This window comes from Rhinatrema bivittatum, chromosome 2 (genome assembly GCF_901001135.1).
Source record: "Rhinatrema bivittatum chromosome 2, aRhiBiv1.1, whole genome shotgun sequence".
NCBI lineage: Eukaryota > Metazoa > Chordata > Amphibia > Gymnophiona > Rhinatrematidae > Rhinatrema > Rhinatrema bivittatum.
The window spans coordinates 244693172-244709450 of record NC_042616.1 but is presented as its reverse complement, the minus strand read 5'-3'; the positions used below and the strand labels follow the sequence as shown (position 1 = coordinate 244709450).

The 16279-nt window shown below is 43.1% G+C and overlaps 1 protein-coding gene across 1 annotated transcript in view; it reads left to right on the top strand.

The window, feature by feature from the left end:
- COL6A6 (collagen type VI alpha 6 chain) overlaps nucleotides 1-16279 on the top strand; it is a 339806-nt gene that overhangs the window by 199085 nt on the left and 124442 nt on the right. The window contains 1 exon segment of the mRNA XM_029589350.1: nucleotides 101-193. Coding sequence (XP_029445210.1) covers nucleotides 101-193 — 93 coding nt within the window.

Genomic DNA, 16279 nt, shown 5'->3' with positions numbered 1-16279 from the left:
GTCCATTGAAGTATTTTGTTTGTTTCTAAAGCGCTGCTTAATAAATCCAAACGTCTCAATAGAAATAATAGTTTTTCATTCTCTAGCAATAATTTTGCAGGATACCATTGCAGAACGAGAATGCTGCCAGGTGGTTTGCAAATGCCTTGGACAGGAAGGCCATCGTGGACCTCAGGGTGCTCGCGGACCACAGGTAAATATTCCAGATACACATATTCCTTCCTGAATTTTTCATTTTTCATGCTAGATATTTTTGGACCCATCTGCAAAAGGCTCACTTATATTGTACATACAAAAAAAAAAATCCCCTTGCTATGTTTTAGGGGGACGAAGGAAATGATTTAGTGTTTACATTATGCAAGGTTTTCATTCACTCACCCATGGATCTCAAATCCAATTAACTTTCTCAGCAATTGCAAACGCTGTTGAAAGGCTGACCAGTTAATTTGTGGAGCAGGTGGGTGAGAGAACTCAGAAAGAAGAGCCGCAGCAAAGGAGAAGGGATGGTAGTCCATACAGTTTGGTCAGCGCCATCTATGGGCTCTGACATAAACTGCATTATTTCAGTCTTATTTGTTACATCAGCAGAAGCCTAGGACGGGGACAGCCTCAAGAACTGTAACAAGACCTTGGGAATTTTCACAGCATTAACCATAATTTGTAAAAGTCCCCTCTCGTCTCCCTTTCCAGCCCCCTTCCCCCCCCCCCCCCCCCCCCCCCCCAATAATTTTAGAACTGTAATGGCCTGATTCACTAAGCCTTCTCTCTCATTCTATATCTATGGGGGAAAAACCTTGATGAAGCAGGCCACAACTGGCAGCACAATTGGAAGTGAAAATTTGTAAAAACATTTTCAGAAGTGTAGACTCTCTGTGACACAGGCTGACTGTCCAGCCTTTCACTCAGATTTTGTATTATTTCCCTGATATTTTTTTGAGTGACATCTTGTCTCTGTGTGTATTTTTCCCCTGTACTATGATGACCCAACACCCCTGGTACTCTTCTGGACCTCTTCTGCATTGTGTATAATCTAGTTGTAACCCCACTCCAGCATAAATGTCCTGCACGGCTGGGGCCATAAAAGGTATTTATAAGTTCTTTGGGGCAGGAACCATGACTAACTCTTCTCTGTTGCCCCTTCCCCAGGGTGTGGCTCATTTTGCTTGGGGGGAGGGGGGTAAGGTGTCCTTTCAGGGCCCAGTGCAAGGGTGGCTGGCATTCTTATATGTATCCCTGGGAGAGGGCTCACTTCTCTGTGAGTGCTGCATGCCAAATGAATTCACTGGACGCACTGGATTAGGGTCCAAACTTAAGTTTACTGAATGAAATAGTTGCAGATGGCACTGTAAATATGTTTCCAGCACCACAGTCTCTCTTCTCTTGAGAACAGTATTCACCTCTATCTGTGCAGGAATCTTTCAACAAGCAAGGGATCCTACCACCCTTCTGGATTAGGTGAAATGCAGGTCTCAATGGGCAGGGTAATCTTTAAACTGGTCAGGAAAACCCCTTCCATGAATGGCCAAAAATCCTGTCCTCGCACAGAGAGTAAACTTTTCTCTCTCCCCCGGGGCTGAAAACTCCTGATGGGTGTCCTCTAGAATCCTTACAGTTCTGTTACTCATGGTTACCAGTCTCTTCCACTTCTTCAGATTTATTTCAATCTCTGACTCTTCTCAGGACCCCAATGGGGGATCCCCAGAAGCAGGTTTTTCTACCCTGCTCCACTGCAGGTAGGAAAGGATAGCCAACCATCTTCCCCCTGGATGTCTAACTTAATGCTCTTTTCCCTTAACCAAAGATAACACCAGAGTTATCCCTTGCAGTGGGTCACCACCTCGGATGGGCAGGTCTTCCCTATCCCTTGGGCATCCCAAACACAGGGTTCCCCATTCCCTAAATCCAGGAAAGGCCCAGGTGTCCAGGAAGGCTTCTACCAAGGAAAGGTCAAAATCCCCAAAACAACCCAGAGGGATATCCAAACCAGCTAGAGATTAGACTGGTAGACTGGTAGGACCACCCTCCCGACCCTGATCAGGATTCCCAGGCTGGGTTAGCCTGTTCCCTCCGACTGGGCCTGAAAATACAACAAAAGGTAAGCACCTTCCACCTCCCTAAGTCTCCAGAAATTGTACAAGACTGCCCCCAGACTCTCAGGAGTGAGCTGCTATAAAGCCTCTCAGGGGGACAGTCATTGCCAGGCCCCTCAGATGGAGGGACTGGATTTGAATGGGTCCTCCACCCGTTCACTAACCTAATCTGGTTGGTAATTCCCAGGGCTTAATGGTGATCCGCTTACCTAGTGATAGCACTTGATTCATGTGTAGCCGAACCTTCTTCCAGACCTTCCCAATATAGAAAGTCTCTGGCTTCTTTAGAATATTATCATCTTTATTTATTTATTTAAACATTTTTGTATACCGGTGTTTAGTGGTATACCATCACAACGGTTTACAGAAAGGTACATAAATAAGTTTTGTTTTTTGTTTTTTGTTATTTTTGAATTTTCCAAAATACATCAAGAAAACAATCTTGTGTAGAGAGCAGTACCAACAAAACATCATTTTACAGCCATATCACAATAACATCTTTCTACTCCATCTGCTTTAAAGTCCTCGTCACCAGGGAGAGATCCATTTCTCTACCTCAAGTATATAAATCTGCAATTAAGAAATTGACGGGTCCTATACAGGAGATTACTAATAATTACAGATCCAGCTGCAGGCTTATAGTACTTAGCCTTCCAACACAGGAGAGGACGTTATTATATCTAATGAGAACTTTTTAAAGAAATTCTCCAGTTGCTCAAGTTGAAAAAATATATAGGAAACATTTTTATATTTTATGTAACATTTACACGGATATTTGAGAATGTATATAGCTCCCATTTTTTGTACTTGAGGTCTCAATTTCAAAAATAATTTTCTTCTTAACTGGGTGCTTCTCGCCAAGTCTGGAAATATTCCAACATTTAAACCAAGAAAAGACTCAGTTCTATTACGAAAATATAGTCTCAAAATCCAATCACGATCTGATTCAAACAGAAATGTCACAATTAAAGTGGCAGGCTTCACTTGTTCTCTCTGCGTCGTTTCTAACAAATTTGTTACTTCCAGAGCTGGAGTTTCAGTTATATTCACAGGAGTTAACAATTGGAAATCTTTTTCTCCTTCCTTCTCTGTTTTTTTAAAGGCTGGTATATAGTACAGCTTAGATATAGGTGGTATCAATTCCTCTGAGATTTTTAATGCCTGAATCAAATATTGCCTCCACATATCTCGTGGGGTCACCATAGAATCTCTAGGAAAATTTATTAAACGCAAATTTCTCCCTTTTATTTGATTCTCCATGTTTTCTAAGCGATTCATTAGTATGGAATTTTCTTTTATAACATTAGTTTGAAGATTTCTCATTTCTTTCACTTCATTCTCAACCTTTTCACATCTTGCCATTTGTTTGTTCATATCTTCCTCCAGTTTCCCCATTCTCTCCGTGGTATTATTTAACATAGACATCAAGGGATTTATCTGATTGAATAAATTATCATTAACCGTTTGTATTGCTTCCCATATCTTCTCTAAAGAGAAAGCTTCTGGTTTGATCAATTCTTTCTTTTTAGGTAATATTAAAAGTACTTTCCTTTCTGTTGGAGGCTGTATCGTACAGCCTGCAGCGTCTCCCAGGCCGGTCTCTTCCATGAAGTGTGGCCTCTGCTGTTCCTCCCCACCGCCTTCATCGCACAGCCACGATTCTCCGGCGGTTTCATTCACACTTTCATGGTCAGGTTCCTTCCCGTTTGCTCCTCACAGTGCTGTAGGGTTTCCTGGGGGCATCCGCGATACCGGGGATAAAGTTGTCTGAAGCTCATGTGAGGAGGCGGTTTCCTCTTCCACCCGCTCTCCTCGCTGCGAGCTGTCCTCCGGCTTCTGCTCCCGTATTACGTGGGAGTCCATAGGTCCTTGAATCCGGCCCTCAAGAAGTTCAGACTGACTTTCTCTCTCTTTTGCACGTCTTTTCCTGCCGGTATGAGGCATTTTACTCGAAAATAAACGCTAGTCCTCGGAGCCCTGGTTACCCACGTCCGGACCCGTCGGCCATCTTGGATCTCCCTTCGGTACATAAATAAGTTTGGTTTGGTTTATAACTTAACTAGTAGGTGCCAATAAATTTTCGGTTACATGATTAAATAATATACTCTATATGGATCATGGATTGGGTATTCCAGTTATGATTAATAGAATATTCATACATAAGATATACTGTACTCACTCAAATTAATACTTAGGCATGAGAAAAATAATAAAGCAAGGATATCTGCTATTTGGTGCGCACTGTACTGTATCGGCCTGCTGGAAAGTTATGTTCCTGGTGCAGATCACTTCCGCTCGCAGGGTCAGTGAGATCCAGGCCGTGGTCGCGTACGCTTCCTACATGAAATTCTTCCATGATTGTGTGGTGCTGCGCACGCATCCAAAATTTCCGCCGAAGGTGGTGACTACCTTTCACATCAACCAGTCAATCTTCCTTCCTACGTTCTTCTCACAGCCTTATTTTCACCCGGGGGAACGTGCTCTCCATACCCTGGACTGCAAGTGGGCGCTCGCTTTCTATTTGGATCGTACAGCATGCCATAGGCAGTCTACCCAGCTCTTCGTGTCTTTTGACACCAATAGGCTGGGAGCAGCAGTGGGGAGCAGACCCTATCCAACTGGCTAGTGGATTGCATTGCCTTCTGCTACGAGCAGGCAGGCCTCCGGCTGACTGACAGGATGAAGGCTCATTCTGTGTGGGCTATGGTGGTGTTAGTGGCTCATCTGCATGCAGTCCCTGTCGTCGAAATCTGCAGGGCCACAACCTGGAGTTCTCTCCATACTTTCGCGGTTCACTACTGTCTCGACAGGGATAGTCGCCAGGGCAGCGCTTTTGGCCAGTCTGTCCTCCACAATCTATTCCAGTCCTGAACCCAACTGTTTTCATCGTGCTCTCTGTGGGACTAGACTGCCCCTGTTTTCCCACAGCACTGCAGTTGTGTTGTGCTCGTTGGCACCTTGTTTGGCTCCTATGGGTCCATCTGATCACATGGGGCAGTCTGGAGCTCTCACATGTGAGGACTACCTCACATAATCACCCACATGTGAGGACTACCATCCTGCTTGTCCTAGGAGAAAGTGCAGTTGCTTACCTGTAACAGGTGTTCTCCTAGGACAGCAGGATGTTAGTCTTCAGGAATCCTGCCCGCCTCACAACAAAGTTGGGTTCACCTACGGTTTGTTATGTTATTTTTGTCGCTCGTATATTTTGCTATGTTACAAGACTGAAGGGGGACCTTGTGTGGATGCGCAGATAGCAGCAGGTTTGGCATGCTCAGTCTGCCAGTAAAAGTTTTCCATGCCGGGCTCCATCGCATGATGTCACCCACATGTGAGAACTAACATCCTGCTGTCCTAGGAGAACACCTATTACAGGTAAGCAACTGCGCTTTCCTCAAAATCACCTGACCAGAAAAGAAACAAGTCATCAATGTATCCCTTCCAAAATACAATTTGAGAAAAATAACCCGATGAATGTATAAATTAGCTCTCAGAGGCAGAAACATAAAAAGGTGCAAGGGGGGGGTCCAATCTGGATACCTTTTATTTGATGATTAAAAAAAAGACTCAAAAGTAAAATAACCCTGCGTGATAGTTTCTATCGCTTACCTGACTGTGAGATGCAGGAATGTCCAAATCAGTTTGGTGAACTATCTAAAGTGCCCCTTCTTGCGGGATATTAGTATAAGGAGACGTAATGTCTGCAGTGACAAGCATTCATGTGGAGTCAAAGCCAGATAGTGTGTCTATAGCATTAATGAAATTAGTTGAGTCTCTCCCTTAAGATGGACCTGCAGCCGCAGTAAACAATCTATGTACTTAGCCAATGGTTCAAATACGGAACTTATACCAGATACAATCAGCCTACCTGGTGGGGCTGTTAAAGACTTATGAATTTTTGATACTGTATAAAAGTACGGAATTGTAGGATGTAGTTCAAACAGAAAACAATATTCTTTAACAGAAATCATCTTGGAGCTTGGAGCGTTATCTAATATTTCTTTAATCTGAATTTTAAGATTATGCGTAGGATCAGTTGTTGAATGGCCTCCTGGCTATACATTTGCTCCTCAAGTACCACTACCCCCCAACCTTTGTTGGCCAGTTGTACCACTAAAGATGTATCTTCACATAATTGTTTAATAGCTCGAAATTCACTCCTTGGTAAATTAAATTTGACGAACTCTTTCTCAGCTGCCACACTATTCAGGACCTGCAATACCAGTGACTCAAATGCTCTAATCAGAGGATTTGAGGGTTCACTCTGCATCCATGCTGAAGATCTATACAACGTGGGCTTATCTGCACTCTCTTGATTGGGGCCAAAAATATCCGCCAGTCTTATTCTTCTAAAGAGATTTTGTAGTTCTACATTAGTAGAAAATGCATCATGATTCATAGTAGGAATAAAGGACATGCCTTTATATAACAATGACAACGACTCCCTGAAAAGTTTAGTTGAAGCAAGATTAAAGACAGAATGATCGCTATTACTTTGGATTCCATTAATTGCCCCAATTAGGGGATCCAATGTCATTTGTGTCAACTGTATTGCATCCTGGGGAGAAATTGCTGTCCCCGTTCCCCACCAATTTGTTTATTGTGGGAACTTAGAAACTGACCCTTCTCCTTCCTATTGTACCCAACTCCATCAAAAAAACTTTCCCTAGGGAGTGGGTCAAAAGACATTTTTTTTAAAAATTGAACCCCCACATGAACGCGCAATTTCCTCATCAGATGAATCGTCAAATAAGGAAAAATCTCCTTTTTTCTTAAAATTATTCCTTCTGCTTTTCTGCATGCATGGATAAATATACACAGATAAATAATCCTTTTCATCTCTGTAAAATGTATTCCAATTCATTTTTCTAGTTTCGGACTTAAATGTATCCAGTTGTTTCTGTATTTCTGCTAATTGATCCTCATATACTGCTTTTGAAAAGGAATTTTGTATGGCAAACTTCTCACTCTCTGTCTCTGCTTTGGTCACTATAATTTGTTCCTTAGTTGCAGATATTATTAGCAACATTAATTCCTAAGCATATTTACTCAACACTGCATTCCATTGCTACACAAAACCTTCATTATTAACAAACAAAATGGTTCCTTCGAAATTCTTAACCCTCTTGGAATCCGCTTCTGATTAACTTCTTTTTAGATTTAACTTATCATTCCAATCTCCCCCAGAACCTGTTTTAGGAGATGTATCAAATAGTCGTAAACCAGAAATAATATCACTGGCAGACTGGTCAGAAAAACTGTAAAATACATCCATAGTTCTCTATTGTTCACCTAAACCACATCACGGTAACCCTCAATAATCAAACATTAATGAAATAAGATGAGCATGCATCATATTCATTATTCATTTTTTTCCTAAAAATAACAATCTTTAATCTAATTGCTTCAATTAATCTTTAAATACAATTTCTTTATATAAATACATTTATTGTATAAAGCATGAAAATTAATACAAAAACCCAATTATCACATATTTTGTAATCATTTCATAACGTATTTCAAGTAACAATACTGCAATAAACCCACCTTCACTTTTATGTTGAATCTGCTTATTGATAATGCTTAACAAATGAAATGCGATCAAATTACACATGGTACACATTTTGTTCTGATATGCATCACAAGTGCACAGTGAAGAAAGTTAAACAAACTCACCCATGTATTTCCCAAGCTCCCCCCCCCCCCCCCCCGACACACACCATTCCATCCCCCTCCCCCCTCCCTCTGCTGCTGAGAAGATAGGACCAACAGAAAATATCACCAGGCTTAATGAGTAATAGTATTCAATATATGACTCCAAGCTCTGTGTGGTAGGGACATTATATATGATATCCAAATGTCCAAAGTCCGCTGTTTAATACAGAAGAATGGAGAATACTGACTTATCAGCAGTTCCATGGTCAACATGTTATGTATACTATTCTTCCACTGGACCACCAAAGGCACATCCGGCTGTCTTAAAATTCTCAGGATGGCTGACGTTGCCAAGAGAAACACTTTGTTTAGCCAATTCTCCATTCATTCATACATCTCCACATACATACATATACAATTTCTCCTTGTTATATAGTTATCTCAATAATGCCTTTCAAATTTAACTGTTCTCTTCCCTTCTGATCAGTTGAAATCCAACTTCAGTGCGTAATAAATGTTTTTATTATAAAACTTGTAAATCACTTTCCAGTTTTTACAATAAAAGCTTCCAAAGTGATGTACTTCCTCTACATCTAGTGATCTTGGATATCTTATAAAATCCCAACAAGGGATCCTCATTTCACCCTGTTGGACTTCCTCAGAGGGGTGATATCCCTATGGCAAAATGAAACACTGACAATTAAACCACCATTCAAAATATCCCCATATAACTAATGCGTAATGAAAACCCGCAAAAATACCAGCCTTCACGCACTCATAAAAACTCCCAACATTCTCGTCTATATTAATGTAAAGTATCTCAGTCACTAAACATACATCATTCTTAATCCAATCTCAACAATATACGTCAACAACTAATACCTGTTGTGATGCCACCATGGGACAAGCCCGCGAATGGCCTCTCACCTTCCTGATGGTGGACACTGGCTCAGTTTCTCCCTGTGGCTGGAAGCTGCCACACCCGCTGCCTGCCTCTTAGCGGCAGATTAAATGTGGAACAACTCTAGAGACCAGTCAGATACTTGGTTCTACTTTACAAGGACTGTCTCATTCTCTTGCAATCCATATCAAAGTTTCAAAACTTCAAAGTCGATAGTCATCTCCAAGATGTGCATGGCAGATGTGGCATTGCTGAAGCTTAGTTAGAAGGACGGCTTCATAACTGGAGATCGGGACCATCTGATTAAAGGCACGATGGATCTGGAGGACAGAGTAGGATTTTGGCAGGCATCTACAGAAGCTCTCTGCTCCTTTCCCATCCACAATACCCCATAGTAGAACTGGGTGCAGTTCAAAAGAAGTTTGGAGGGTCCTAAGTAAGAGGCTGCTGCCAAGCAGAAGCAGGTGAAACACAGCTCAAGAAGATGGCAGAAACATCCCTTGGTGAGATCCATGGATAAAGGTGCTATAACCCAAAACTCTTCTGGAGAAAAAACAGCTGTTGATGATGAGGTCCCAAGGTTGGTACTGATGGGTTCCACTTGAGGGATATGCAGGGAAAGGACAGTGTTAGCCCTTCAAGACAAACTGGAAATGCTGTTATTTAAGTACACTGACTGACAATGAAGAGAGCACTAACTGCCAGGATCTAAGAACTGGGAGATGAATCAGAATCCTCCAACCAGGATTAAAAGTCACGCTGACTCAGAGAAAACTCTAGGAGGATGGTACTTGAGGGTGGCAACTAGAGAGTATCAGTAGTGGAAGTTCTTGCAGATTTAGAGATAACTCTCCATATCAGCGTCATGAAAAGGTGGAATCACTATTCTAGGACTTCTAGGGCTGAAGTCCAATAGGTCAAGTAATAGGCAACTAGTAATCCCAAAGGCACCACTGGTTTTAAGTCCTCCAAAACTAGGAGCTGGAATCTGGGTCAGGACTGATTGATGTTTGAGATATGGAAAACAGCATGTACACTGTGAGATGAACCACTGGAGCAAATAGAAGACTTGAAACAAGTTGTAGGCCTAGACGATGACATAGCTGAAGGCTTGAGACACTATCAGCATCTTGAACCAATGCTGTGTAAAGCAGAAGCTGGAACATAGTTAAAGAACTTAAACAAGATCTTGGATGTAGGTGCCGCCTGCAGGTCATAGGCAACATAGTAATGAGAGAACCAGAAGGTGTGAAGGAGCTGTAGAATTTGAGAAACCTGGGTGCAGGCACCTACTGCAGGTTGTAAGAAACCCAGGAACAAATGCAGGTGCCTCCTGTGGGTCATAGGGGAAAAGCCAGAAACTGACTGAAGAACTTAAAATGAATCTTGGATGCAGGTGCCTCCTGCGCATCATCAAAAGAAAAAAAATTCAGAAGCAAACAGACTTGAGTGGAATTCTTGACTTGAAACAAGATGCAAAAAGTCCAAGAAACATGGGCCTGACACAGGAACGCGCTCACCAAGCTCATAGCCTTCGCAACCTGTTGCGAGTGCAGGAGAGTGTGGTTACTTGCTTGAGAGAAAGTGAGCCCTTAGATCACGGCATAACCTCAGGATGGAGCTCCAAGGTACGCACTGTGGGAAGCGAGCATATACAGGCACAGCCTGGACTTGGAATGTTACTTGGACTTGGAACATAGCTTGGACTTGGAACATAGTTCACTCAGATCTTTGCTGAACATATACACACAGAGCGAGACCCAACAACACAATGCTGGTCTCTGGGGTAGTTTTCTGGCCACTCGATAGCCCTTTTGGACCACTTGGAGCATCAGGACAGTCTAAGATTGAGGACACAAGACGTGGAACATGGACAAAGGCTCTGGAGATGAGGAACATGGATGAAGGCTCAGGTTCAGGTTAGAGTTCAGCTTCAATGGGCACTGCACCGCAGCACACCCTACACAGCCCGAGGGCTGGTCACAGACCACGCTGTCCCACTGCACGCCCTACACAACCCACCATGGATTGGTTGCAGACCACGCTGGGAATGAGATAGGCTCTGGACTGAGACTCGGACGAGGACAGGAGCCAGGACATCCCTTGGAATGAGGAACATGGAGATTCACTGGCAGGACAAGCTCCCCAAAACAAGAACTAGGAACATGATTAGGAACTTGGAACTTGAAACTTGGAACTTTAAAACAAGGATGAACTCCGAGAACTTTACCCAGTGAAGACAGACTTGGATACAGGCCTTATGCCAGGAGGCGACCTGCACAACCCGCCGCTGGTCATGGACAACGACACTGGCATGTCTGGAGGAAGAACAAAAGAGGAACTGAAGGGCAGGACTTGGGAACGAGGAATGGAACATCCAGAACTTGATCGAAGACTTGGACGAGGCGAAGATTCTTAAGACTTGGACAAGGCACTGACAAGAGACCAGGAACATGGAACATGGGACTGCAACCAGGTCCTCTCACCTGGGCAGGCAGGAGGCCTGTTCCAGCCCTCTCTGTTGCCGCTCCCCACCGCCGACTGTGGCCTGCTCTTGTGACGCCCCAGACGCCGTCAACGCTGAACCTCCTGGTGGGTCCCTCTAGGTGCATGCATGCCACATCGCGTAATTTAAAGGGCCAGCGGCGGGAAATATCCCCGTGGCCCTGGAAGATGACGTCAGACAAGGTGGGTATATATACCCTGCCTTGCCATTACCACCTCGCCTCAGCAACGGGTCCTGCTCTTCCTGAGAGTGTGAGTTCTGCGTTTCTAGTTCCAGTGTTCCTGATCTTTGTCTCCAGTTCCAGCCTTGCCCCTCTTTCCTCCGGATTGATCTCTCAGCTCTGACCCTGCTTTGTCTTGACTCTGCTTGATCTCCGCCTGTCCTGACCTTCTGCCTGGTACACTGACTCTGCTTGACCTCCACCTGCGCTGACCTACTGCCTGGTTCATTGACTCAGCCTGATTGCTGCCTGCCCTGACCCCTGGTCTGTTCTAGTTCCTCTCGTCCGCTGCCTGCTTCAACCCTTGGCCTGGCCAACGCTGCTTCAGTTCCCGCCTACTGGTTCCTCGCCTGGAGGGACCCGCGCCTAAGTTCTGCCAGCCCTGGTACCCAAGGGTTCAACCTGCAGGGAACGTGGGCTGGTATAGGTGAAGGTCCAGTTGGGTCTTCTTCTCCAGCACTGCCTCCCAAAGGCAAGAACAAACAGGGGTTGCCCCTGGTGGTAGCGACAACCTCATCTCGGCTCAAGGGTCCACCTTTCCAACAGCAACATGAAGGAGCTCAGTCAAAGAACAAAGAGAGCAGGTACATGAAGACCAGAACATGAAGCCCATCATCACAAATGCATGATGATGGAAGATGTTGAAGGATGAAGACACCATGGATGACCATGAAGATATTTGCAAAGGCGGCGAGGAATTGGCCACAGGACTTTTCCTGCTGCGGTCCCTTTAAAAGAAAAATAGAAATGTGCGCGCATGCCTAGGGAGAAACAGGAAAGGCTTGTTTACGTAAGGCTGGGCATGGCAAGAGCAGTAAGGAAGAGCTTGACAAGATTAGTGGTGAGGCACACTGATGGCCTCTGCTGGTGGGGAGGTGTCATAAACTTAAGATAAGGCTGCATAGCAGGCAAAATCCTAACAACTAAATGGTCAGTTTTTCCAAACGGAGAAAGGCCATTAGTGGAGTACCACAGGGATCAGTACTGGGACCTCTATTATTTAACATATTCATCAATGATCTAGAAAAGGGAATGACAAGTGAATGATCAGATTTGCAGATGACTCAAAATTATTTAAATTTGTTAAAACAGCAGCAGATTGCAAGGTCTTGCAGAAGACCTTGTGAGACTAGGAGATTTAGCAACTAAATGGCAGATGAAATTTAATATGGAAAAGTGCAACACAATGCACATAGGGAAAAATAATGCCAATTACAGGTAACAATGCTGGGATCTATATTGTGAGCCACTACCTACTCAGGAAAAGAACTTCGGAGTCCTTATGGACAATACATTGAAATCCTCGACTCATTGCACAACAATGGTCAAAAAGAAAACAGAATGTTAGGAATGATCTGAAAAGGAATGGATAATAAAACAGAAAATATCATATTGCCTTTGAATTGAGCCATGGTATGACCGTAACTCGAGTATTATGTGCAATTCTGGTCACCACATCTCAAGAAAGATATAGCGAAACTAGAAAAGGTGCAGAGGAAAGCGACAAAAATAAAGGGGATAGAACATCTTTCCTATAATGGGAAGCTATGTAGGCTAGGTCTTTTCATCTTGGAAAAGAAATGGCTGAGAGGGGACATGATAAAAGTTTATAAAATCATGAGTGGGATAGAACAGATAAATGAAGGATGCTTATTTGCTCTTTCAAATAACACTAAAACAAGAGGACACGCCATGATTCAAAACAAATCACAAATTACTTTTTCACTCAGCACACTGCCAAGCTGTGGAATCTGATGCCAGAGGACGTGATCAAGGCAACTAGCGCGGTTTAAAAGAGGTTTGGACAAGTTCCTGGTGGAAAAGTCCATTACATATTATTAGCCTGGTAGACTACTTTATGGAATCCACCAGGTACTTGTGACCTGGACTGGCTACTGTTGAAGACAGGATGCTGAGCTTGATGGACCTTGATCTGAGCCAGTATGGCAATTCTTATGTTCTTATGTTCATCCTACCTTTATCTATTAGATTCATTGATGATTTTTTGACTTTCAGAAAGTTGTGCAAAGCTTGGCTTATTGTCAGAAACTTAGAATGATTATTTCTGTTTAAAGTGTGCATGGAATCCAGTATTTTATGTTTATTAATCTGCACTTATGTTTTATGTTTATTTTTGTTGAAAATTATGTTGTGTGATTTGGTACAGTTTTGACTGTTTATGTGCTCAGTAATATTTGTTTACATTATATTTATTTTTTGTTTTCTATACTGCTTTGTAACCTAATGAGAGAGGTGGTTAACAGATCTGGAAATAAAAAAATAAATAGCACTGATACCATATTGGAAGGAGCCAATGGCCAAATAATGCAGAGCTGTCATCACTTTCACCGCAACAAACATTCAGTGAGAGTAGGCTATAAGAGATGTCAGGGTTCATAGAGCTTGAAGATGAGAGCCCTATTCAGCCTGAATCAAGTCAGATACTCTCTTTTTCCATCTGTACCTCTAATTTGAAACTGTTTATTTAAAAATTAGCAAAACATGCCTGACATGAAGCAATAGACATGGTAACAGTGAACAAACCTCTCATATTTTCAGATTTTATCCTCTCTTCCGTTCCAACCCCTCCCCTGTCATCTGAGCCATTACAGAAAGTAAATATATATTCAAGTAGTCATGACATTAGAACCAAGTCACATATTCCCACAAATATGAACTCAGCCAGCCTAGTCTAGAATCTTGATATAACAACCCGTTATGACCCTCAATACATAGCCCGTTGCTTCTAAATATCCACCTACTCCATCTGCCCACCCCTTCCCCTCTCCTCATCCCTAAATTCACCTAGATTCAGTCGCAGCCATGTGCACCTCTAAGTCTGCCCAGAGTGGAAAGATTCTGTAACAGGTGATTCAGTGGCTTCTGCAACGTGCATAAAAGAGTACATGTACTCCTACCACCATTTAAGTGTCACTCAGGAGCACATCCATCTTAGCTGTACCAAGTGAAAAGTATAGCATGACCCTCTTCCTTCCCCTTTTATAAAGGATGCTGATGATTTTGAGAGCGTAACATGTTCAGATGCTTTCAATGAGCAAATATATAACTAGTCAGTTCACTGAGATCTGAGACAGTTCCCTTACAGCGGTGCTACCCATTATAAAATTGTAGGTATCAAGTGCTGCTGCTCTTTGCCTGGTTGAGAAAGCACCATGGCAGGAAAGAGGCCAGTCTTCAGGAGGCCTTTTAGTGGACAAGTTATCCCGGATAAGTGGCTGAATATGCCATTTGCCTTTTCACGAATAACTTTTGAGTTATCCATCTAAATGGCTTTTGAATATGGACCTCAAGAAGGAGAGACAGCCCTGCTGGATCACCATGAAGAGGAGTGGAAATTATGTGCATTACATGGGGAGAAGGGAGGCCCCTGAGCCGGATTCAGGTAGAGTCTGCAAAGAAGCAATTAAATGTTGTATAAGCGGGTAGATGTAGTGCTTATGATGAATCTGCCTCCTGTGCACCCCAAATTGCTTTTTTTTTTCTCCCTGCCCGTGCTGAATATATTTTGGTCAGCCTTGAATAAACCCTCTTACAGCAGTAGATATTCAGGCAAACCCAATACTCTTCCACTACCTGCCAGCTGAAGGACAAAACCTCCAGTGCTGAATCAGGGCCCATAAGATCAGTTATTTATTTATTTAAAAATTTATATACTGCACCATAAGCGGTTCAAAATAAAAACATCCATAAAAATAAACACTGCTAAACCCTTTACCCCTGCAACCCCACTCACTCAGGCACTAGGGGAAAGGAAAGCCTTAAGAGGTCTCCGGAATTTTTGATAGTTTAGTTCCGACTGCACTGCAATTAGTAACATATTCCATAGTCGTGAAGCTATACTGTTAAAAACCTTTTTATGAAAATGCTGCCATCAAAATCCATATCCCACTGAAGTTGACAACTGGAAACCCTGTGAAGACAGCAAGGCCTGACCTGGAATATACCATTCCCACTTATCAATCAAGTGCTAAAACTCATTGTTTATTTACATTGGACCATCACCACAAAAAAAATCTCATATTTTACATGTAATCACAAATAAGGAACTCGTATCCTGCAAATAGGATACAGATGTGCAAACATCTAATTTGGATAATAAAAAAGTTTAGCTAGGGTGTATATTGAACCAGCAGTCCTGACTAGAGCATGTTTTTTTGAGAACCGGAATTACTTATTGCTAATGTGGTATAACAGACACCCGGTTCTGTTACCATTAAGGCCTGGGTGAACCCTTAGTAAGAGTGTAGGGTAGTAAATGAGGAGCTTCCAATCAAATGCAGCCCCTCCCTTTGAGGGGTCCTCCTTGAGAGGTTTTTAAACAGCTCTCTCCAGAAACTCGAGAGGCAGTCCCTCGTGCTTTTCTAGCAGTTAGGAAGTAGAGAGGAGATTTTTCTGAGGTGTCTATTCAGGCCCTGTCAGAAGAGCCAGGTAAATCCTGCCTGGGGATAGTGACCAGGGTCGGGAGGGTTTTTCCTTATCCAGTCCCACTCCCTGGCTGGTCAGGATTTTCCCTCTGGGTTGTCTTTCGGGCTTACAAGTTTTAGTGGTAAGAGCCTAGTGACATCGTGCATACCCCTTGGACTCAGGGAATGGGGAACCCGATTTCTGGGACTGTGTGGGTTAGAGAAGACCTTCTTCCCATACCCTCAACAACAAAGGAAAAGGTGGTGATCCACTGCGAGGAGGAACTCCAGTGTTAAATTCAGTTAAGGGAAAAAGGGACTTAAGTTTTGCGATCCAGGCAAAAAGTTTTGGTAGCCCCTTCCTGTTTGGAGCAGGGAAAGCTGCCTGCTACCAAGGGATCCCTCCCATCAGGGTTATGATTGAGAGGATCAAGAGATTCATCATATCTGCTAACCATGAGTAAAAGAAACCAACAATCCCCC